Source organism: Crocodylus siamensis, chromosome 3, assembly GCF_052110815.1.
Source record: "Crocodylus siamensis isolate JL-2025a chromosome 3, ASM5211081v1, whole genome shotgun sequence".
Taxonomy (NCBI): Eukaryota; Metazoa; Chordata; order Crocodylia; family Crocodylidae; genus Crocodylus; species Crocodylus siamensis.
Window position 1 is genome coordinate 218515559 of NC_143397.1, and position 23161 is coordinate 218538719.

At 40.9% G+C, this 23161-nt stretch overlaps 1 protein-coding gene and 1 non-coding gene across 6 annotated transcripts; both read right to left on the reverse strand.

The window, feature by feature from the left end:
• Positions 1–3175: 3175 nt before the first annotated feature.
• Positions 3176–22498, reverse strand: CFAP418 (cilia and flagella associated protein 418). Of its 5 annotated transcripts, none has more exons than XM_090040384.1 (6): positions 21835–22498; positions 19598–19697; positions 15627–15697; positions 14691–14756; positions 10232–10338; positions 3176–6318 (listed from the first exon to the last, which is right to left on the reverse strand). In XM_090040384.1, the coding sequence occupies exons 1-6, from the start codon at positions 22251–22253 to the stop codon at positions 6290–6292; spliced, it is 792 nt and encodes a 263-aa protein (XP_089896510.1). In that variant the 5' UTR covers positions 22254–22498; the 3' UTR covers positions 3176–6289. The 5 variants fall into 5 exon arrangements, with proteins under 5 accessions (XP_089896510.1, XP_089896509.1, XP_089896507.1 ...); XM_090040381.1 differs by having other exon boundaries at positions 3184–6318; positions 10243–10338; positions 21835–22494; XM_090040386.1 differs by having other exon boundaries at positions 3191–6318; positions 10243–10338; positions 22128–22486.
• On the reverse strand, positions 22380–22461 carry TRNAS-AGA (transfer RNA serine (anticodon AGA)). The gene has a single exon. It is a non-coding gene; the product is annotated as a tRNA-Ser (tRNA).
• Positions 22499–23161: the final 663 nt, after the last annotated feature.

Consider the following 23161-nt stretch of genomic DNA (forward strand, 5'->3'; position numbering starts at 1 on the left):
CCTGCTGTGGAGTAAATTAGTTTACTCCATAGTTAATTAGTCTATTGTGCAGTAAATGTCTTGTGGAGACGCAGTAGCAATGGTGCCTGGTCTTTTTGTGATGCTTAATGTGCAGACTACTTCTACTGCACATTAGTGTGGTTCTTGCAGTAACACGTTAATGTGCAGTAGAATTAATCTACTGTGCATTAAGCATCTTGTGTAGACGTGCCCACTGAGTGCTAATCAGGCAGGCATAACAACAGGACTTTTGCACCTGAGAGGAGGGTGGCCTCATATGATTTTTTTTCTCCATAAAAATCATAATTAATGTAGCATGCTTAACATGAATATAAGAGCTTAAACCATCAGTTTAATCAATTTTAAAACCTGTCCTTCAGTAAAACCTCAGCTCGAGTACATTTTCTTGTTAAATGCAGACGAATATCAGATCTTAGGTTTTTTGTTTTTTTTTAAGATAGGAAATATAACTTAATTCTCTCTCTGGTGTTAAAGATAAGGACCAAATTCCACTCCTACATTTATGCAGCCCCATTGCTTCACATTAAAGTGTTATGCAGTGAGGTTTTTCTTAGTGCACCATCATTTGCCCCACTGTGTCACTATAACTTCACACAGTGAAGCTTTGTAGAAGCTATCTGTCAAATTTGCTCTCCAGTTACTTTGACTTTCATACAATCTAGATAATCTTCTAAAATGCTTTCTACATTCATTGATGCATCTTGCTTCTTGGTGCCAAATGCTGGCCTTTTACAGCTTTCTCTGCCTTTGAAAACTTACCCTGTTTCCACATACTGAATTACATATATACTATCTAAAAACTTACTGCACTTTATGAGGTCTTAACCTCTAGAGCAAACTTCTACCCAGTCCTGGTATAAAAGCTACATAATCTCTACTGAGCCATAGCAAAAAATGAAATGGGAGAGAGGGGAATGTAAATTCAATTGGAGAAGGATTGTGATGACTTCCTTGTTTGAAGATAGCAGTAAACGAGATGTATGCTCCTGTAGTTTATAACTAAATGACATAGATTCAAATGTTTTAAGGTCACTGAAATAAAATTGTTTTAACCAGGACTGCATGACTGAATGCCACATTTGTAACTGCTGTACAACCCACCTGTTGGACAGTTATCAATTTAACATTTTATGTTTATTTTAGTAACTCAGTTTCTTTTTCTAGAAAAGCCAGTATCACTGTTTTTTTATGAAGCAAGCCAAACAAGAGAGTGAAGAGGAGGTACTCTGCTCTGCATGGTTCTGCTCATTATAGTCTGGGTTAGGTAGTTATTTTTGACATGCAAAAGAATATATTCATTATGACCTCTTTCTTGAATACACTTTACTAAAATGAATTGTGTTTCCCTTTCTAATATTAACTCTGAATTCTAACAGTATGCTGTTTTATAATAAACAGGTGGTAAAAGTTATCAGTAAAATGAATATTTTTGTCTCTTCAGCATGAGATTCACTTTGCTGATCAGAGATCATTGCATTTCTATGCTTGAACAAACACCCTGCCCCACAGGACTTCAGCTCAACTGGAACTTTTTAGTGTGTAAATATTTATAGCTGCTAAAATCAATTCTGACCCAGGGCCAGGGTGCAGTGTCATCTCTTACTGCCACTTGGCAGCCTGTTAAGATCTCTTTGATTTACTAGCTGCATGTGCCTTATGTGAAAATTCACTCTGCACTAGATGATATGGGTCTGGGCCAGAAACACTACTGTTCCCTCACCGCTGTGAAAAGAAAAAGGAGTCTCCCTTTACAGGAGTTGGATTATAGCATTTTCCCCAGGATGAATCCAACACTAGTCTAGTTCCCTTTTTGCAGCCATGCAACCTGCCTGTCTTCAGTGGAGATGCATGCGTTTAATAAGAGACATATATCTGATGAATGTGACTATATCTCCCCAAGTTATTACTAGTTTCATAGGCTCTCCTGTGCTAACTTGTTTGTCAGGACAAGACTCAATGCGAATGCATATTCTCTGTCTGCTATAATCTGGAAAGCTGTCCACAGACGATGTATTCAGGAATTGGTTTCTTCTCCTAATCTTACCTGGCATTTTTTTGTAGAAGCTATTGCAGTAGGCATAGAGTTCTCTTCAGCATAAAGCTCACATATGGCAGCACCTGTGTTGATAAGATTCCTTTTGGATAGGCTGCCCTTCACAACCTCTGAGAGCTGCTCTAATTGAAGTGCCTCGAGCATCTCATGTATCAGCGTCCTCGCACTTCAAAATGACAGCAGTTTAGTTAAAATGATTTAACTAAAGCTCATTGAACGGGATTCAGTTAAAGTGCCCCTGCCACCATTTTGAACTGCATGGACGCTGATACATGAGACAATGGAGGTTGCTGGAGTGTGGTACTTACTATGCTCCAGCAGACTCAATTTAATAGATTTCATAGATATTAGGGGCTGGAAGGGACCTCGTGAGATCAAGTCCAGCTCCCACACCATAGGCAAGAAGGCAGCTGGGATCAAGTGATCCCAGCAAGAAAAATATCCAGATGTTTTTGAAAGGGTCCAGAGTAGGTGCTTGCACCACCTCTGGGGGGAGTCTGCTCCAGACCCTGGACACACACATTGTAAAGAACTTTTTCCGTACGTCTAGTCTAAATCGGCCTTCCTGGAGTTTGTATTCATTAGACTGTTTGTTATCCCTTGGAGAGCTCTGGTGAACAGCTCTTCTCCCAGGTCCTGATGTACCCCTCTTATATAATTGTAGGCTGTTACCAAGTCACCCCTGAGCCTTCTCTTTTCCAGACTCAAGAGTCCCAAATCCCTCTGCCTCTCCTTGTATGGCCTGCCTGCCCTCCAGGCATTGGATCATACGAGTGACTCTTCTCTGGACTCTCTCAAACTTTTCCACATCCCTCCTGAATTGGGGGGCCCAAAACTGGACACAGTACTCCAGCTTCAGCTTCACCAAGGCCAAGTAAAGTGGGAGGATGATGTCCCTGGTTTTGCTTGAGATGCATCAGTGGATGCACACCAGAGTTTGCTTTGCCAGCCACAGCATCACATTGGTCAATCATGACTCCAAGTTTAATATCCTATATTTTGCAAGAAAAATAAGCAAGATACATAACTAAATATTTGTTAGGTGATAATTTTAATTTGCTTTTTTCTTTAATGTTCAATTCTGTCATTTTATTCCTGCACAGTTGTACTCTAACAACAAGACGACAAACTGTTTGGAAATCAAAATAGGATTATATTTCAAATTGAATGCTTTTCTTATAGATTTATTTTCTTGCAATAAACCTTTTCTTGCAATGAATACCTTTTTCATTCATGTGAATTCTTATATCCAGTGTTATGAACAAGGCTGCAGACAAATTATTGAAGAAACGTGATAATTTTGGTGGAATACTCAAACCTATGTCCTTATCTTCAAATAAAAGCCACCTCAAGTCCCTAATATGCAAGTTTTTTTACTATTATATGCTTGTATGTTTGCTGCTATTTGCTGGTAACTTTCTCATCCATAAAAGAACACAGTTTCTACAATTTCCTTTATTTGCAAAACAGCATGAAGTGACCTAAGAGAACAGATGATCAATACTGTAAATAGATTCATCCTTCATTCGCTTGCCACCAAAATGTTTTGGGGTTTGTTTACTTATTGTACTTTCAAGTCCCATTTGATATTTTGATTCCTCACTTTTCTCTTCCTCTCCTCCTCCCAAACCAGTAGATTGGTCCATCTTCTCTTCTCTGCTTGTTGGCTTTGAGAACAGAGACTGTTACCTATTCATTTCTGTCTTTGATTCAGTTGTTCAGCCACCTCCCAGATGCTGCTACACTGAGAAAGAAAAAAACGGTAACCCAGCCCAGCTTTCCCAAAGTCCAGACCAATACCAAGACTGCCTGAAGTTAAGTAATTTATATATCATCCTTTACAAACAAAAGTATTTAACATTAGGTCCATAAAAGAGTGGTTCCTTCCAAATACAAACTTGGCGGCACAGGGTTTGTAGAAATTTCCCTGGGATAAACTGTCTGACCTAAAAGACAGACAAAACCAAAGCAACTTAGCACTCTGAAGAGCTGATCGACTTCCTTCATAGGGGGGAGTGTTTTTTACTAAATCAAATTCTGACTATACGTTTCTTCTCTATCCCCAACTCCAGAGTTCTCAGTATGGAAGCCTCTCAGATAATCTGAAGTAAACTCAGTACAAATCCCAATTGAGCATGGTGGTGCTCTTTATAAATAGCAGGCAGGTAAACTGAATCTTTCCAACAGCATCAGCCCAACTGGCTTATGGGTTTGCCTGTCTCCTGGAACCTGCAGTTGTATATTCTCTAAGAGCTGGGACCTTGTTCTGAAGAAGTTTTTGAAAGCCTCAAAGAAGTTGAACTGATCAAATCCAGACAGATCTAATGAGCAGAACACTTCCCAAATTTTACTGGCAACCAAAGTTCTTCAGGGATGTGACAAGACAGTTTAAATGGCTAGATGAAGATGACTCACAGCAGCAATAAAAGAGTCAAGGAAATATATTTTTGCAAATGTAAGGATTTCCATTTATTGGAGCAACCCATGTAGAACAATCTTTATAAAAAAGATATACAAAAAGCCCACCAAAAATAGTGTCAGTATTATCCTGCTTCTAAGTTGTTTCATTCATGCTGCCCATATAAGCCTGGTTGTTCTTTTTTGCCAGACACCATTTCTCACATTTGTACTGATACTAATAAAAATATGAAGGGCTTTAAAAGCTGGTTTCTATTTTGTATACCTGGAATTGCATACAGCAAACAATTCTGATGTAAATCTTACAATATTACCTACTATAAAGATATTTACATTTTTCCATTCCATTTTTTTACTTCACTGTATAAAATAGTATCCTCATGCTTTGGAGCATTGAAGTTACAGTACATTTTTCAATATAATAATTTCCAGTACTGGAAAAAGGTGCATATTTTATATAGGCAGGTGAAAAAGCAAAAGTATATACATCTACAGGGACATTAATATTACATTAAGTCTTCTCACCAAATAACATAATACTGGAAGCTGTTTTACAATGTTAAGGGGAAAATGCAAATAACTAGTTACAACTTAACTGTGCACAGGTTTTTTTTAAAAACAAACTTTGTATCCAGAACTCCTCCAAACTCTCTCATCATGCATGGTAGACAGTGAGACAGCACACATATCAGTGGGGTATGATTTTGTCATACACTTAAATGCAACTATTTTTTCTCCTGAAACAAAACTGTTAAATAATTGCAGAACGTATAATTATCTCAAATTATTCTGAAAATAATACAAATTGAAAGATGTGTTGAGTGCATATGTTGTTCCTTTCCCTGCAGTGTGGCCTAAAGGAGAGGGAAAGGAAAGTTCAACAAATTAACTGAAATAAACCTGAGTCATAGAATACTCCTCTGGAGAAAAGGTTTGGAGGAGTCAGGAGTCTGGAGGGAGAGGGGCAGAGCGGACCAAGGATATGAAAGAGCACTCTTCAAAGTCTGTAAGTTGTGGTATTGGTGGGTAAAAGAAAGGTCTCTCTGACAATAGCTGGTCCTGTTCTTGTACTTTAGAAGTTGCTCTGCCACTGACTTTTGGGTAACACTTCTTGCGACCACCTGCAGGTAAATGTCAAATTAATGCTTCCACTCCAGGCAATTATCCTCTGTTGTGAGACCGTATCACATGGTTCAGCTGCTTCCCAGCTCTGTCGTTTCTCTCTCTTTTGGAGTCCCAGATCTTGCAGACACAGGGAACAAAGCTTTCTAATAACTCAGAGAAGCAGGCTAGAGCCTCTACTTTTCATTTTTGCTATACCTCATGCTTACTTCCCCAGGCTTCTTCTCAGACTTGCTACTGTTAGCTTGAAGTTCTCCTTTGCTAATTTATAATTTGCATTTCCAATGTCACCAGCACCTGGTTTCTAGAGAACCACAGACCTTCACGGTGGATATTTCCCCTACTAATCTAGTTCCTCTGCACTCACATGAGACCACTACAGTGAGAGAAAGGCAATCATTTTGAATTTAGTGTCACAATCTATTTCTAGATGAAATGTTCAAGTTCTCATCTGTTCTCAGAAAACTGAGTGGGGAATAGCTTGAGTTTATGATCCGAAAGTCTATTTTTAAACAGGAGTATGTACTTAGAATGTGTGAAGACGTCATTCTGCATGTTTACCACAAACCCAATGAAGTTGCCGGTCTGTTTGGAGATTGGTTAACTCGTCAATGGACCTCCAGCTGCACTGGCAAGCATAAGCCCGGGATCCTTTCTTTTTGATCATCTTCGCTCTTAACTTGCTGAGCTCAGGCATATTATTCCTAACAAGTGTGTAAGTCCATGTTAGAATTGTGCAATTTTTTTAAGCATAAGATACATAATGCCTGGAGATAAACTTTGATATGGATATAATCAGTCCACTTCCACAGGAATGATGTGCGATTCTGAGAAAAGGATTAAGCCCACAGTATTCGCTGAAACCACTTTGAACAGAATACCTTTTGTAAAGATACCTGATTAATGTTTGTTGCTTTAAACCTCCTCCCCATAGGGTCTTTCTTATAATAGATGCAGCTGTAATGCAACAGCTGCAACTCCCTGTTGCTTCAATAGCAGTGTGCGTCTGCGCAGGAAATGTCCACGGGGAACAGCAATGACTACTGCTCTAAATTCTCTCAACCATGTTCCCTGCATCCACCTGGCCTCTTCATATCCAAAGAACCCCAAGATCCCCCCACATCTCATTCTTTCACTGTCATGAGTTTTTCAGTAATAAAATACATATAGTTTAAGAACATATAACATGTACAGACCTTCACTCTCCCAAGAGAAACTCTTCTTGGAGTGATTTAACCATGGCTGTTCCCAGGTTATTTTTCTCTTGGAACAGCCACTTTTTCTCTGGAAGAAAAAGCCTGAACATCTATACATGTGCAGCAAGGCTGCTCTGATATGCTGTAATTACAGTGTTTTGGAACAGACTCGATTAATTGAGCCTGCTGGAACCTGTTGCAGGATGGTAATTACTGCACTCCAGTAGACTCCAGTGTCTTGTGTATTAGTGTTCCTGCACTGAAAAATGGAGGCGGGGGGGTTTTAAAGCTCATCGAACAAGCAGTGGCTCTCCCAGGAGAAACTGAATGTCTGCATAAGGCCATAAGCAGAAATTGGGTCACTTCAGCTGTATGTGCTGGAGCAATAGCTAAAAATCCTGAGGAGGACCAGCAGCACACAGGCCCTTCCATTAAAAGCAGTCCTGCTGCCCTCAAAACCGATTCCCTGGTCAGTAATGGACTACTGCAGTGCAAGTACTGCCACTGTGGAATCTATATGAATACAGAGTCTATTTAAAAAAGGGCATCATTGACAAGTACTGAACGAGGCCAGTAAACTTTAATTTTAAATTTAAACATCCTCCTCCTGGTATTTAAATTTTAAAACATCATCCTCATGGTAAGTGGTGTGCTATTTATATTGCAATAGCACCCCTGATTTAACAAGGAAGGCTACAGGCTTAGATGGCCGCAGGCTGATCTGAAATTTATCACTTGATAAAGTGATAAAGAGTGATGCAAAAAACTAAATAAATTCAAGAATGAAAAGTATTTTGAGCCAGAACTCCTTCTACTCTACTGTTTTTAATGATCCACTGTACAACTACTGTGGTAACTATGATAAAAAACTATGAGGTCCCTCCTGTTGTGAATCTATGAAGACTAAGGTCTGAGGATAGAGATACTGTAGAAGTTTGGGGAGGGTAGAGAGACAGATACTCTCCATACACAATCCCTCCAGAAATCTGCAATCAATATAAAACTGATATATATTTGTGGCCGGGGCAGTACCAGCTTATTCTCTGTCCTTCATATAAATCCCTCAACATTAGGAAATTATGGATCAGCAATCAGAGCACAACAGAGCAACTAAAGCACAACAGTCATTCTCTCACGTAGTCCAAGAGTTATGCTGTGGCACGACTTAAGTCAATATGAATCCCCCAATCACAAGTACACAGGGTGTTTCAATGGGATTTATTCATGTGTGTAGTGCTCCCTTGAGTAGAATGCTTTCCCAAGTGAGATTCTTGGGGCAGAGTCCCTGGGCCCTGTCACATGTTCACTCCAACAGTTGCAAATTACTGGAATTTTGTGCTGCATTAAAATTAGTACATGTTAACGGCAGGGGGGAGGGGAGGGGAGGAGAGGGAAGGGGAAGGGTTGGAATAACAAGTTCACTCCAACAGTTACAAAGCACTGGAAAGTTGTGCTTCATTATAAAGTTGCATGCGTTTACGGTGGTAGCCATTATTTTAAATCACTGGAATGCAGTTACTGATTATTGGAATGGAGTGACCTATTAAAGGTAGTATGTATTAGGAGATAACCCTTGCCTGAAAGGGAACAACTGCAACATGGATGGCACTTGACACATACTAAACAGCTTCCACCTGTATCTGCTTGCATTTTAACTGCGCTCAGTGAGTGTTACATTGAACGTGTGACATCACCTCCTGTCTTCTGCAAGTCTGTTAAAACCTTAAGTTTTTGTACATCATAATCCTGCCAATTCTGCAGGAGGTCCCAACTCCCCCTTTCAAAGATGCAATGAGGGAGAAATATTCAAGAATTATGTAATAGCTCTTCTACTTGGGAATCATCCATAAAGGTACTGATCTTTTCTATAGGGTATATTCTAAGTATTCATTTTGTTTAGGTTAACACAACGATTAGCTTAAATTGGATGAACTGTATAATAAAATGAGTCCCTATATAAGGTCAAATTCAACTGTAAAGAAAAACTATCCAAGCTAGCCTGTGTGGGATCTGCAACGGAATATGATGAGGGGAAAGATCATATCACACAGTACAGAGTGACAGAAAACAGGAGGAACATGTAGCAAATCACAAATGATGCTTCGTTTAAAATCCGTCAGTGCAGAGAGGCAGAAATAACCAGTGTAAAAGTTAATTTAAAACTTGTTTAAAACATGGGGTAATGTTACAACCACTGCTGATTGTTTTTAGCCTAATCTTGCTAAATATACCAAGACATCACTGGCTACTCCCATAAATGTTCAAATATTACATTCTTACTATGAATTAAAATTCTCCAATAGAAATCAATAAGATTAGAAAGACTGGCGACAGATGCTAGTTTATTTATTTGTTTAATCCCCTAATTTGTTTTAAATACAGATTAACCTAAATTAAAATAACTGAAAATCCTGTTAAAGGTTATACACTATAATCAAGATTATAATTACTTGATAACAATGCCTTTCACTTTATTTAATTAAACTATCTAATTACTAATCAAGTGAAGAACATATGTTAATACACAGAGAACACATACAGCCACTTCAGAAAACTGTCAGTCCAAAGTGTTTTTTACTAATAATTTGCATTACTGACAAAAGCAGGAATCTCTCTTTAAGAGAGATTCATATTCTTGATCAGAAAGAAAACAAGAGAAGACCTACAACAAAGAGCATGAGAGAGATTACATAAAACAAGATGATCCAGTAACATATTTTTATGAATACAGCGAACTGTTTAGTGTTCTATGCAAGCTATAGTACACCCTCTACTGGTCACACAATCTGAACATCCACTTAACTTGATCCTCATACAACAATAAAAGAGATTTTATTAAAACAAGTGAAATGCTCTATACCTCAATTCAATGTATAAAGTAAAATAAAACCTCTTTGTTGGTAGATATAATCTAACAGAGAATTTAGAAACAGACAATGTCTAATGGGTAAATTCAGACTTCACACTTCTTTGAAAAACAAAATAGAACAATTTTAATCAAGAAAGCAAAATCTCCTTTAAAAATGGCTAGTCCAAATTCTTCCCTATGGAGAACTTCTGGCAATTTGATGGACTTCACTTTAAAAAAAAAAATCAACTTAGACTTAAACTATTAGTATCTCACTGAATATCTTTTGTAGACTGCACAATCATAATTACAGTGGAGGAAAAAACCTGACAGAAGTAACGACAGTCTGTGACAATAAGGGAACAGGTATATGTAAACATATTCATTAATAAATTAGACATACTGCTGAAGAATGTCATACAGCAGGGACCACATTTCTTCATTAGTAAAAAAAAGAGCCATTGCTTTATATGAAATACCATTTATTGATGCCAGCAGTAAATATGGCCTGGACTTGTACAGTTCACATTTCTGATAAGCATATTAACCCCAAAGTACTAATTACAAACCCACCTGAGACATACCTGAAAAACAGGTAATCACATGACTTATCCCAAAGGTAATCATCATAGTGTGCTACACGGAAGTCACAGGCAGTACAACGTAGCTGATCACATGTTCTGTTCAAAACAAGAGAGCCAAATGTCAGTACTGTTACACACAAAAAGCTACATAAAAAGAATATTAATATTTCAAAATTAAGGACTTAAAAATTAGGAAAATGCCAGAATTTAGGTTGTCTGTTCAACATTTATTTGTGCCCCTTATGCATATGCTTTATGACATGTGCTTTAATTAAATTACTACATACACTTCAAAAGGATTCCTAACTCATTCAGTAAATAAGACTTTTCTTTTTATATAGTTAGCATTACATTTTAATCTCTTCATTCAGCATACTGCCATATCTTATTTGCTCCTCATCATTCCACTCTGCGCTGAATACAGAAATGTAATTTTCCTGATAGGCCATTTTATAGCAAACCTCAAATTCTAGTGCATCTAGAGGCTTTACAAATGTAAATTAATTATTTTGACAACAATCTTGTGAGGAGTAAAGCTACAATGATCACTTGCATTCATTAATTTTAAGTAACCAGTCTGAGACATCTAGGATCTGGTATTTCAGATTAAACAGAGACGGTATTGTAAAATGTATTAAACATAAAATATGTAAAAAATAAAATTACAAATGTACTTATAAAAATATGCATTAAAATGTGTGGCTGCTCTGTTTGATTTGTTACAGCACTGGTTGCTCAGCACTGCTACAAGACAGTCACCTAAAAATGCAGAACAGGCATGGTTGCCTGTGAATATTTTAAAGTGATTTGCTCAGTATCACATAGGGATACTGTGACAGAGCAGTGACAGAATCCAATACTTCAGGGTAGTATTCAATTTCTTTAAACATGAGACCATGCTTTCACCTTTAACACTCCTTTGCCTCATTCACTAAACACCTTCTAACTTCTGCAACAAATGAGGCAAATAACCAACAGACACCAACTTTATTTACTGCTTGACTGATCCCTAGAGCGTCATCCATCCTTGTTCACTGTAGGAGAAAGGCACTTTGTGGAAAATACAGCATGTGCTCCTGTGCTTAGACTATCTCATAACGAACATACCAGTTGGGACCATTATAAGTTTGCATAAGTAACCCTGCTTTTTACATTTTCCAAACTGCATGCTTTGGCTCTACAACTTCTGTGTTCTTTTAATGGAATTATTTTGCGTGTAATTTTCTAGGTTTTTAAAAAGTAAACAACACTCACCCCACCCAAAAGTTCCAGCACATGAAGCAATTCTGACTTCCGTATCAATAACCAGCAAGGTTAGAACTTTTAGACCCACAGCATGGAGCTGCTCACTTTGCACTAATAGAATAACTGGTGGTAATAACAAGTTGAAGCTGTTATCTTTCCGTATCAACCATCAGACATGGTTAAAGTACATACTTTCTCAGTGGGTTTCACAAATATTTGTTACCAGTGGACATTTACTAGGACTTGATACTGATTTTGTGAGGAAATGAAGCTGGGTTAACAGCTGGGAGGCACCTGTACCAACAATGCTCCCAGACAGTGGGGGACAAATTGGAGAGAGCCCAAAGGAAAGCAACAACATGATCAGGGCTCTTGGGAAACATGGCAGATAAGGCAAGACCTGAGCTTAAACTACAGCACAGGAGACTTAGGTTAGATATGAAGAAGAATTTTCTAATTCTGATGGTTGTTAAGTGGTGGAACAGACTGCCTAACAAGATGTGGCATCACCATCATTGGAAGCTTTTAAGTAGAAATAAGACAAGCATTTGTCCAGGATGGTATAGACAGGAGTGACCAGTTGTTAACAGGGGGCTGAAATAAGTGAGCTCTTGAGGTTCCCATTGGATATTTTTCTATGATTCTGACTCAGGAATCTGGGCTCTGGAGGAGTGTGTTCTTTAATGGCTGGTTACAAACTTTGGTTTGTTTTTTATTAACCTTTCATTGGAATGATTAATCATCGTTCTGGAGCAAAAAAGGCTTCACAGATTCTACACCTGCACTCCTTCAATTAAGACATTAGAGTGTAAAATAAGCTGTCCTGAGGTACCCAGAGCTCTTCTAGTAAAACAAGATAAAACTAGTTTTGACATCTAAGAGTGAAAAACAAAGGACAACTTTCAAACCCTTTAATGCCTTCTTTATACATCAACAAGAAGAAAAGGGCATATAAACCAGAGTTTAAAAAAATCCTTTAGAGATTGACTTAAAGTTCAGTGAAATTGCAATCTGCTGATTTTTCAGAGGTAAGTAGGGGAAAATGCAGTGTATGATATCTTAAAGGTTTTCAGGTAATTATTTGAACTCAGAATCATGAGGTTGGAAGTGACCTCAAAGGTCATTTCATCTAAGCCCCTGCACAGATGCAGGATGTGCTATTCCTGTATTATTCCAGACAAAGGGCTATCTAGCCTTTTCTTCAATAAAGGTGCTGCCATAACTTCCCTGGGCAGCTTGTTCCACTGCCCTACTGTTTCGATAGCAAGGATGTTTTTTCTCCTTTTCAGTCTAAATCTGCTTTGGTGAAGTTTAAACCCATTGCTTCATGTCCTGTCCTCTCTGCCAAGGGAGAATATTTGAAATATCTGAAAACTGCAATCCTGTCTCTCCTTAATCTCCTTTTTGTCAAACTCTTCTTTCTACCTTTACTCTTACAGATTGTGTTCTAACCCTTCTATTATCTTGTTGCTTGCCTTTGGAGCATTTCCAGTGTCTTCACATCCTTTTTAAACTCAAGAACTCAGAATGGTACACAATACCTAAGTGAGGCCTAACCATCATTTATTATATAGCAAAGTTTCTGGCTAAAGTTTTCAAAATAAGTTAGCTTAAAGTTGGTGCCTAACTATGAATTTAAGAGCCTTTATATTTCTTTCTTAAAAATTAGAATAGCATTACCTTCCTCAGTGGCAGCCCTAGGAACTATGGAAGCTTCCCTGTAAATCATGTAACTTTTACTTAGGGTCTGAAACATGGTTTTGACAGTATAACTGAGAACACACTTGAAATGCTGTCTTTAATTTAAGGACCAGTTACTTTACCTATTCAACTCAAATGGAATTTGACCAGCTACTACAAAGAACAAGATCAAGTCATAAAACTTTATGCTTACCATAAATACGTGTACAATCTGGAAAATGTTTTAATTATTTCTACACAAATCTTCAGACTTATTCAAGTTATAATTATGATGCTGCATACAGTTAAACTTAGATCATTTCCATCTGGGTGGTTTGCAACCCATCTAGTTTACAGTGGGTTGCTGAATTAAGGATAAACTCAGCTTTTTGCTGCAGGTTTTACTGTCTGTATGTGAATCCAAGATAACCCTGAAATTAAGACAACCACCCATAAAAAAATTCTTAACATTTTCTCTGTATAGAATCTAATTATTGTAGGATAGTTTTAATTTGTTCCCCACAATACTGTAAGCAGTGGGGGAGACAGGTTATGAGGAGGGCAGTAATGGGGCAGGCAGTGGAGGGAACAGTGGTGGACAGGCAGTAGAGGGGTAGGTAGTGTGGAGGGCATGCAGACAGTGTGGAAGGCATGCAGCTTTCTCCCTGAAACCTGTCTCTCCCCCTACTTACCCTCCCTTGTGCTTGCCCCCCCACAACCTCAGACCCCTGTCGCCTTCTTCCTCACCCTGCACTTCTGCACCTTCACCTCTTTGGACCCCTCCTCCCCAACAAAGTCTCTACCCCTGCCTGCCCCTTCATCTGCCATTTACCTTAGCTCAAGCACTGGCAGGCTCCATCCCTGTTGCAGCCTGGGGCACCGAGCATTGTCTCACTCCAGCCCTGTAGCAGTGGCATGTAACTGTGTAACCGGCCCTGCAGCAGCAGTGCCGGTCTGAGGCCATGTTCTGTGCTTCAGGCTATAGCAGGGATGGACCCTCCTAGCGCTGGAGCAAAGGTAAAGGCGAGTGTGGTGGGGTGGACCGGTGGGAGAAGTGGCAGTGGGAGGTGTGCAGACTGGGTGCGGTGGGGGCCCAAGGCTGCATGGAAGAATTGGTAGGGTAAGCACAGGGTATGGGAGGCAGAGAGCAGCTAAATCTTGCAAAGCATACAGAATCTATTGCATATTTAAACTATGTATTACACCAGTAGTAAAAAGAAGATAAATTGCAACAGAACAGTTGAGGGAGAAAAGAGAATTCTGGCTAAGGATATAACAAGAAACCTTATTTTTATTAAAAGAGCCATGGAATCTTTAGTATCAATGGTAAGCAGATAAATCTCAAGAAATCTTTAAAGCATTTTCACAAAATAGAAACTAAATTCCATGTGATTTTTCTCTTACATGTGTATGTAGGGAAAACTTTATTTCATTGTACTATTAAAACTCAGAATAGAATAAACATTGTAAACGTGGTAAGGATTGTAATAATGCAACTAGAATGGATCTTTCAGATGTCCTACCTCTTTGAAATATTTGTTCCTATACCATATAGTGCAGTGCTTCCACCAAGATACACTGGACAACATCTACGTGAATTTAAAAAGAAAAATAGTAAGTTTTAAATAAAACACTTTGGAGAAAGGAATATACTACCAACTTAAGCTAACCTTTGTGCATCATGACCCAGTCAGCACATGCACCTTTTCAGAGAGTCCATTACTTTCAGTACAGTTGCAAAGCACAGTATTTATACTGTAACTGTTACTTTATTGGGCGTGGGCTGAGCACACAGGTGTTTAAAGACTTAACTGTTTTTCAATATGCATATTAGCAGGAGTCATAGAAATACAGTACTTTATGTAATGTTCATCAAATAGCACAGAAAACTTAAACGAAGAAAAATGAAGAAAATATTTATTTTGAAGAAAGGCTAAAACTTTTTAATGTGGCACGACTTTACAATTGCAATAATCTTCCATGCTACTACTTCCTTTGCTTTGGAGTCACAAACTGTCAAATTGCTACAGTCTTACTTTTATTTTTTTCCTAAAGAAAAGCTTCTCTGAATTCTGAGTTGTTATTGTGTTAATACAGTTTTAACAGTAATAGAATAGTGGTTCTCAACATTTTTATACTCTGGCCACTCTGGACAAATTCAGCTCTTTGCTTTCACTTGGATTTTGACTATGGAAAAAAATTAAGCAATATTCTTGTTGCAAAGAACTTAGAACTACCACATGTCAGAATATATTTGACACTAAATTCCTATTTGAAATCTTTGAGTTTAGCTTGGGCCTTGTGGAAATGCTTACATACCTAACAGTGCTCATCTTGTATGGGAACTTATGGCACCCTTAAAAGATCTCAGGGCACCCTAGTTGTGAATCACTGTAACAGAAACAACCAACTGGTTATGGCACACATGCATTAGGTTCACCAAAGTGTTTTTCACTTACCTCTTACCACAAGCCTGCACAGAACCACTATTGGTTTCAGATGTGGAACTTGTAGATTTAGATTTTAATTTCTATTAAAAATACAAAAGAAAGAGCCAGGCACAATTACAGCATCATAGCACGGCTATTCTATTTTGCTTAACAAACAAGTGCTAGAAACCCCTGTGGTGGAAGCAGAGAAAATTGTAAGATTTTAATTTCCCCACAGTTTTTTGCAATGATTCTGAAGAGAGGCCTATTTCAGGAGACTTCCTATGTGAGGACAGGAAACTAGGTTAATAATATACTTGCAGTCACTGCAGGTCCCTCCCATCAGTGACCCAGCAGAAGCTCTGCAAGAATCCACTGCAATGGAGGCAGCAAGAACCTTCTCCAGACAAGTTTATGTGGATGAACCACCAATAGGGAATGGTCTCTTCTACTCTCTGTTTCTGATCTGATGAATCTACAAGCTCCTGTGGTCAACATGCCTCTAAGCATATCCCTGCTCAGTGTACTGGGTAATTTGAATACTACTTTGAGACATGCATTGTTCAGGGAGCCTAACTGTCTAGCACTGGGCCTAGTGCCTAAGAATTACTGCAACATCTAAGGACCTTCTCAAGAAGTTACCCAGTAAATGCTTTAAACACCTAAGAATTGTCATTAGATCAGTACTTCCTGCTATGCTAGATAGTAACTTCAGTTAATTAGAGAGAGAGGCAGCAGATTGTAGAGGAGAAATCTTTTATATATGCAAATATATTGGTAATAGCAAAATAGGAAAATCCAAAGTGCTACACCATTTCAACTGCAATTAACTAAAAATGTAGGACCTCATGAAGGATTAATCAGAGTTCTATGCAGCTTTACAAAAATTTGTTAATAGTCAGTAAAGGGGGATGGCAGAGTTTCAGCAAAATATAAAGTCTTTCTTCATGCAAATATTACGTCAAAATACCTGGATTACTGAACTGCCATGACTCTCCATATGGATACTGTGATTGTGACAAGTAGACCTTTTGATTTAGTTTTAACCACTTCCCAAGCCACAGAAAGCAAAACCAAGAACTCATAACAAACTAAGAGTGCTTACACAGGGTATTATGTTACAAGAGTCTTGGTTTAAATTTACACCTTGACTTGTACTGGAAAAATCTACCATGCAGACATGGCTTTAATTAGTTTTAAACCTATGAAGCTTAATTATCTTTATTTTTAACATCTATAATGACTTCTACTTAACTATCTGCTTTGCCTGTTCTGAACAAGCCAGTTTGTGGCTTCATTGCCACTTCCTCCAGCCAATGACAGATGTACTTCTAACACAGGGGTGGCCAAAGTCCAGCCTGCAGCGAACTCTATTCCCAGCAGACCCTGACCATGTCACTGCGCTTGGTTTCCATGGAGACCCGACGAGTGACAGGGCTGTGACACCGTGGGGACCAGCGCTTCCACAGAGACTAGCCCCAGCAGTGTATGGAGCTGGACATGGAGTTGCTCCACTGCTGGGATCTTGCAGTGGTGACAGTGTGGTCTGGACCTGGGGCAGAGCTGTAATCCATTGCCCACGTGCCCTGGGCAGGGTCATGCAGGGAGAGGATCGTGGCTATGCCCCATCTCTGAACCACCTGTCACCACTGCAAAATCCTAGCCCTGACCCCAAAGCAGCTCCCTGACCAGTTGTACACCATGCCAGTACTGTTGGGACTGGTCTCCATGGAAACCTTGACCCTGCACTGTCACAGCACTGCTCCTCCTGGGGTCTCCATGAAACTGGGTACAGCGATGTGGGCAGGGGCTTGTGGGAAATGGAGTGTGGATGCCAACTGGATCTGCTATTTTGCCCACCCCTGTTCTGCCAGAACAAGAAAAAAAGCTGAAAGACACTCCTATGTTCTGTTTATCTTTCTTTGACTCAAAACCACTTCCTTCTTTGACAGTCTATGCTCTTAACATTATTATTGGCCCAAACTCTTCAGACACATCTGTTATATCTGACTATTAGCACTTTGGTAAGATGATCCATTTATAAACTGCTTCTCATTACAAGACTACTGCACTTTCGTTCCTTCATGTCCTACTGTATGTCTCTTCTCCAAAGTCTGTTAATTATCTGCCCCTAACCTAGGCTTATTCTTAAAATCACAGAATCATAGAAAAGTAGGGCTGGAAAGAACCTCTAGAGTTCGTTTAGTTCAACACCCTACCGGAGTCAGGATCATTCCTATTCCAAACCATATCACAGAAATTCATACTAAAACTCTACAAAACAACCTTGTCACACAAACTCACGTGCCATAGATAAAGCACGGGGACAATGGCAGTCAGTGTCCACAGCTGGAAGGTTGTCAAAATATACTCAAGAGATCCAAGTAAGAGGACAACAACCCTCGCAACAGAGGAACGCAAAAATCCCCACAATCTGCACCAATTGGACCATTCCTTCCTGATTCCAAATGTGGTGACTGGCTTGACCTTGAGTGGAGGGGCAAGACCCTGCAGCCAGAAACCTCCAGGTTTTAGTTACAGCAGAAGCACTGGCACAACTCCTGCCATGCAGCAGAGCTTCTAAGGAAATTGGAAAAAACCTAAACAGACAAACCTGGATACATATAGCAGCAGGAGGGAAAAAAAATTCCTTCCTGGCCTCACATGGCAACCAGCCAAGCCCAGAAGCATGGGAAACTCCCATAGCTGTAACTACTCCTATACCATCCCTGTTCAGTGCTTATGCAGCCTCTTCTTGAACACCTCCACTGACGGAGATTCCACAACTTCCTTAGGCAGTCCATTTTACCGCGTCGCTGTTCTAACAGTGAAGAAGTTTTTTTCTGATATCCAGTCTAAACCTACTTTGCTGCAACTTCATGACACTGGTCTGCATCCTTATCTCTGCAGCAAGGGGGGAAAAAATGGTGTTCTCCTGCTTCTTTATGGCAGCCCTTCAGATATTTCAAGATTGCCATCACATCCCCTCTTAAGTGACTCTTCTGCAACTGAACATGCCTACTGTCTTCAACCTCTCCTTGTATGGCTTGCCTTTCAGGTCCTTTATCATTTTTGTCAAACACCCATGGATTTTAGAATCTAGTTCAGTACTCTTCTCCCTGTTTAAAGCCTTTAAAAAACAGCATTTAGGGACCCTTTTTTTGCATCATCCTACACTTGTCATTTCCAGTCTCCATTTTTTGTCAGACAAACTTCTCTCTGTCAGTACAACACAGTCTCATTTTTCATTTCTAGATATCTGGGTGGCCTTGCATTTCTTGCCATCATAAATTCACCTTTCTCTTTGCACATAACCCTTATTCACACCACTCAAATAGTAGCAGAAGAGACAGTAAGTGTTTTGGCATGGAGTTCTAAGAATACAAAACAGAACAGCATTGTGAACCTTTCAGCAGAGACAAACATTATTGAAAAGGCTTTGCCATGCAGTAGGCTGTGAATAGCCAAGGTGAATGATCTATAGTATGAACAGAAATATTTTTTAAAAATTAAAATGAACAGCCTCTTAGGTTACCTTTAGGCAAAGAGTAGAGAAGAGCATTTTTTAAAAGAAAAAAACTACTTTCTAACAATATTGTGTCTCCAATACTGCTGGTTTTGTTTTCAGCTTAGGTCTGCCTACTCCTGATGGAGTCTAGCATTTTTAATTTTTATGAACATTAATAACAAAATTATGAACTCCATTATGCCACTGCAAATGTTAGGCTTGTCCCAAGTCTAACCCTAAAAGTATTAGCTTGTGTAATAATTTGTCTACACTGATTACATACTAAAGGGAAAATCTGGTTCTGTCTTTCCAGATTTCAGAATGTCTATGCTGTTCACATTTGGTCTGAGCTTCCAAATTCAACAGGTCTCCCTTCTTTTTCACACCAGAGTCAAGAGCCACCCCTCCTTAAAATGTCACTTTTCTTAGTTTTTCATCTAAAAACATTGCGACTGAGACCCTCCCTCCAGCACTGTTTCTGATATCTGCTTACCACTGGTTTTTTTGCAAAGCTGCTTTCATCAAAGATGTCATTAATAATGTCATCTATGTCCTCTTCACTGCTCTCACCTTTTGTGAACAGTTTAGCTGACCTGAAAATAGGACAGAAGGAAGTTCATTGTATAAAAGTGAGAAATACACTAATTGCAAAAGTTTCCACTGCACCTACTTCACATTTAAACAAAAGGTATAACTCATTCCAATGTCTTCCCTTCTAACATATCTTTAGCATCTAAGGAATGAACACTTAGTGGCAGTAACAGCACAAGCTAATTTGAAGTCAGTGTACAATTACTCATACTACTAAATTAATAATGCAATACCCTTTTTCATTTTGAGTAGTTCTATCTTGCTGTATCCACAATGCAATGCCTTTTATAATTTTTAATACATAGTTCTATTCTGCCGTGTTTCCTGATTTTTCAGGAAAATCAATATACGGTATTTTTTGAAGCAAAATTTCAATGTTTCAGAGTTTTTGTTAACAATGGTAGATAATCTTTCAAAATAATGGCAAAATAGAGAGGTAAATATATTTACAAAAGAAATATACTGTGCTTCAGAGAGGCACTCTTAGGCACAGTACATCTGAAGCCAAAGCAGTGCTGTCTTTGCAGTACTAAAAGTGGGCTAATTATCATTAACATTGTCATCCAATTAGCCCACCTGAAACAGTACACAGATACTACTACATTGCTTCCAGCTGAGGAAGCAGGCTTCCTGGAGCAATGTAGCATATTTGAGAAAACCACTCTGAAACACAGTAAGTTTGCTGTATAGATAGATATATTCCTGGAAACATTTATAAGAGATTTAATGCTTACTGTATTTTCTTGATTTGAATATCTGTGAGACTGTCCTTTATACGATAAATTCAGGCCCAGTGTGACATACCATAAAAGACAATGGACCTACTATGCCTGCTTAATATTGCGTACAGCTCACTGTCTACTTGGACTATATGCCTAGAATTGTATGTTCCTATGCAAAAAACTAACAGTGAGTGTTCACGAGTACTGACAGCTTTCTTTTCACAGTTGATGATGGACTGGGAACACTGTTTCTCATACTGACTGACAGTGGTGCGTGCACCAATAAAGATTTTGTGGACCAATACTGATGGCTAATTATTAACAATACCAATCTGACTGCCAATATGCATCCCAGCAGCTTGGAGAGCAGCAGTCAGCTGGTAAGTCTGTGGGGAGAGCAGATCGAGTTCCCCCTCAGTGAGGGAGGGAGTAGGGTTTGGGGCAAGGGTAGGTGTTGCCCAGCTGAAGTACAGGACAGAGCCATGAATAGCTCATCTGGGGACTTGGGGGCTCAGTGGCTCCCATCGCTAGTGGACCCTGCGGGAGACATGGAGAAGCACGTACCCCCCTCGATCTGTGCATGGGGCAAGGGTGGGCTACTGCTGCAGACTGGGGCTGGTGCCAGGCTTTTCCCAGCTGGGGGGATTGGGATGTGGTTAGGGCAGGCAGCAGTGGTGGTGCTGGGAGAGGGGGGGCTACGGGGTGGGCTGTGGCCACCCCAAAATTCACTGTAGCTCCCCCCCAGCCCCTCTCCCAGCGCTGTCACTAACACCTGCCCCACACGCAGCTCTGGCCCAGCCCCCTGGCTGGAGGAGCCAGGCACCGCCCCTGAAGGCACCCTCACCTCAGGGGCAGATCTGGGGAGGGTGGTGCGCATTCACTCCCTTTAATTTCTGTGGCTCATTGTCATGGACCTGAGTCCTTCATTCCATGGGTGTGAACAACCCTTCTCTTCAAGGGTCTGGACACGCCTGCAGTCAAGCTCTGCTCTGCTCTGCAGTGCTGCTGTCTGTTTGCTGCCCCTGGTGAGGAGGCTCCTTTTCACAGCCCTGCAGATGGATTTTACCTTATCTCCAGGAAGCTGTATTTGTTTAAACAGTCAGACAGCCTAAGGCCCCTCCCATCGTAGCAGCGCTTCTAGTTTTTTTCTAACTGGAGAAAAATGTGCACTGTTTTATATTGGAGGACACACCTCACCATCTGCAACATACTTCCCAAAGTCCTGCCTCTGCCAATACTCACCCCTGCCTAAACCAGCCTGGCCTCCCTTTCACATACCTCACGAGCCCTGTACCTCAGCCCTTCATTTTGTACAATACTGAACGGGGTCACTACTTTTCTGAAATACGCTAATTAGTTCAGTAGTCAAACAATTTAATCGCTGAAGCGCTAAACTTGTATTGTAAAACGTCTTTACATGAACTGTCGATACCGGCTCGAGGGGCCGGCCACGCTACCGCATAAGGCGAGACGCCCCCACGCCGCGCCGGTCCGACCAGGGGCCAAATCCCGGCCTGCCCCACTCCCGCGGGGGGTCTGCGGCCTCGCCCAGGGACAAGCCCGTCCGGCCCGGGCCCGCGGGAAGGCTCTGGAGCACAGGCACCCGGGCCCCGCGGGAAGGCCGCAGGCCTCGCTCAGGCAGCAGCAGTCCCTGAGACCCCGGGCAGGAGCCCTGCCGGGCACAGACGGGTCCGGGGCGGCCCGGCTCACCCGTCCCTCTCCTCCGCGCCGCCGCGGCGCTGCCTCCCGGCCGCCTGTGGCCCGCACAGGTCCCGCTCTACTTGGTCCAGCAGCTCGTCCAGCCCGTCCGCCATCTTGCTCCGCCTCGGTTGCCATGGCGGCCGGCCGCCTGAGCAGGGGCGACTGGGGCCGGGCCGCCGCAGCGCGCAGCCAAAAGCTAGCCGGGCTGGCCGCCCAGCTCCGCTGCCGCCGCGAGCGCGGAGAAAAGGAGAACAACGCCTCCGTAGTCGGCAGGATTCGAACCTGCGCGGGGAGACCCCAATGGATTTCTAGTCCATCGCCTTAACCACTCGGCCACGACTACCGTAGCTAAACATGCCCGCGCCGTGCTGAAGAGCCCGAGCCAGACCTGAGCTGACTGCCTTGTGTCCTCCGCAAGGGGCTTCGGAATCTGATCAGCTGAAATAGTTGGAAATTATTATATCTCTTTTTCTAGCAAGGTTTCGGGCTTAAAAACCAGCCCAGCCTCTGGCTTCTTTACTATTCGTTCCATCCAAGAAGAGCACACACCAACTGCAGAGGCTTTCTCAGCCTGACAAAGGATTTTTAAATGCAAAAGCTTGCTAATTCCCTCCCCAACTATTTAAGTTGGTCTAATAAAAGATATCGGATTCACCCGAAGAACCTTGTCTGCCTATGTCCTTAGCCCAACATGGCTACAACCTGCACCCCTGTATACTCTTCTACTTTGGCTGGGGCTGCCCTGCATCCTGCCTCTGCTGCCCACGCTAGTGCAGTGCGGTGGGCTTTGGGTCAGGCCGACACAGGACACTGACACCCCCGAGGTTCGTCCTCACACAATACCGGCTGCGTCTACGCTGGGCACTGACTGCGCAGTAGCCTGACACTACTGCACAGTGGTGTAGCATGGCAGTGACCATGATGCACAGTAGTATTAGGCTACTGCGCAGTAGTGTCACAAAAAAAGATGTTCATTGGTGCTACTGCGCAGTAACTCAGGTTATTGTTCAGTCATGTAGTACTTCAGTACATAGTGTAAACAA

Excerpts from the sequence above, each read along its gene's own strand:
- CFAP418 (XM_090040381.1), bottom strand. The coding sequence starts at position 22,253 with ATGGCAACCGAGGCGGAGCAAGATGGCGGACGGGCTGGACGAGCTGCT. Across the intron at positions 14,757-15,626 it reads GTGCAGGCTTGTGGTAAGAG|ATGTTGTCCAGTGTATCTTG; the intron begins GTAAGTGAAAAA and ends AAATTCACGTAG. Across the intron at positions 10,339-14,690 it reads GGAACAAATATTTCAAAGAG|AACATGTGATCAGCTACGTT; the intron begins GTAGGACATCTG and ends TGTTTTGAACAG.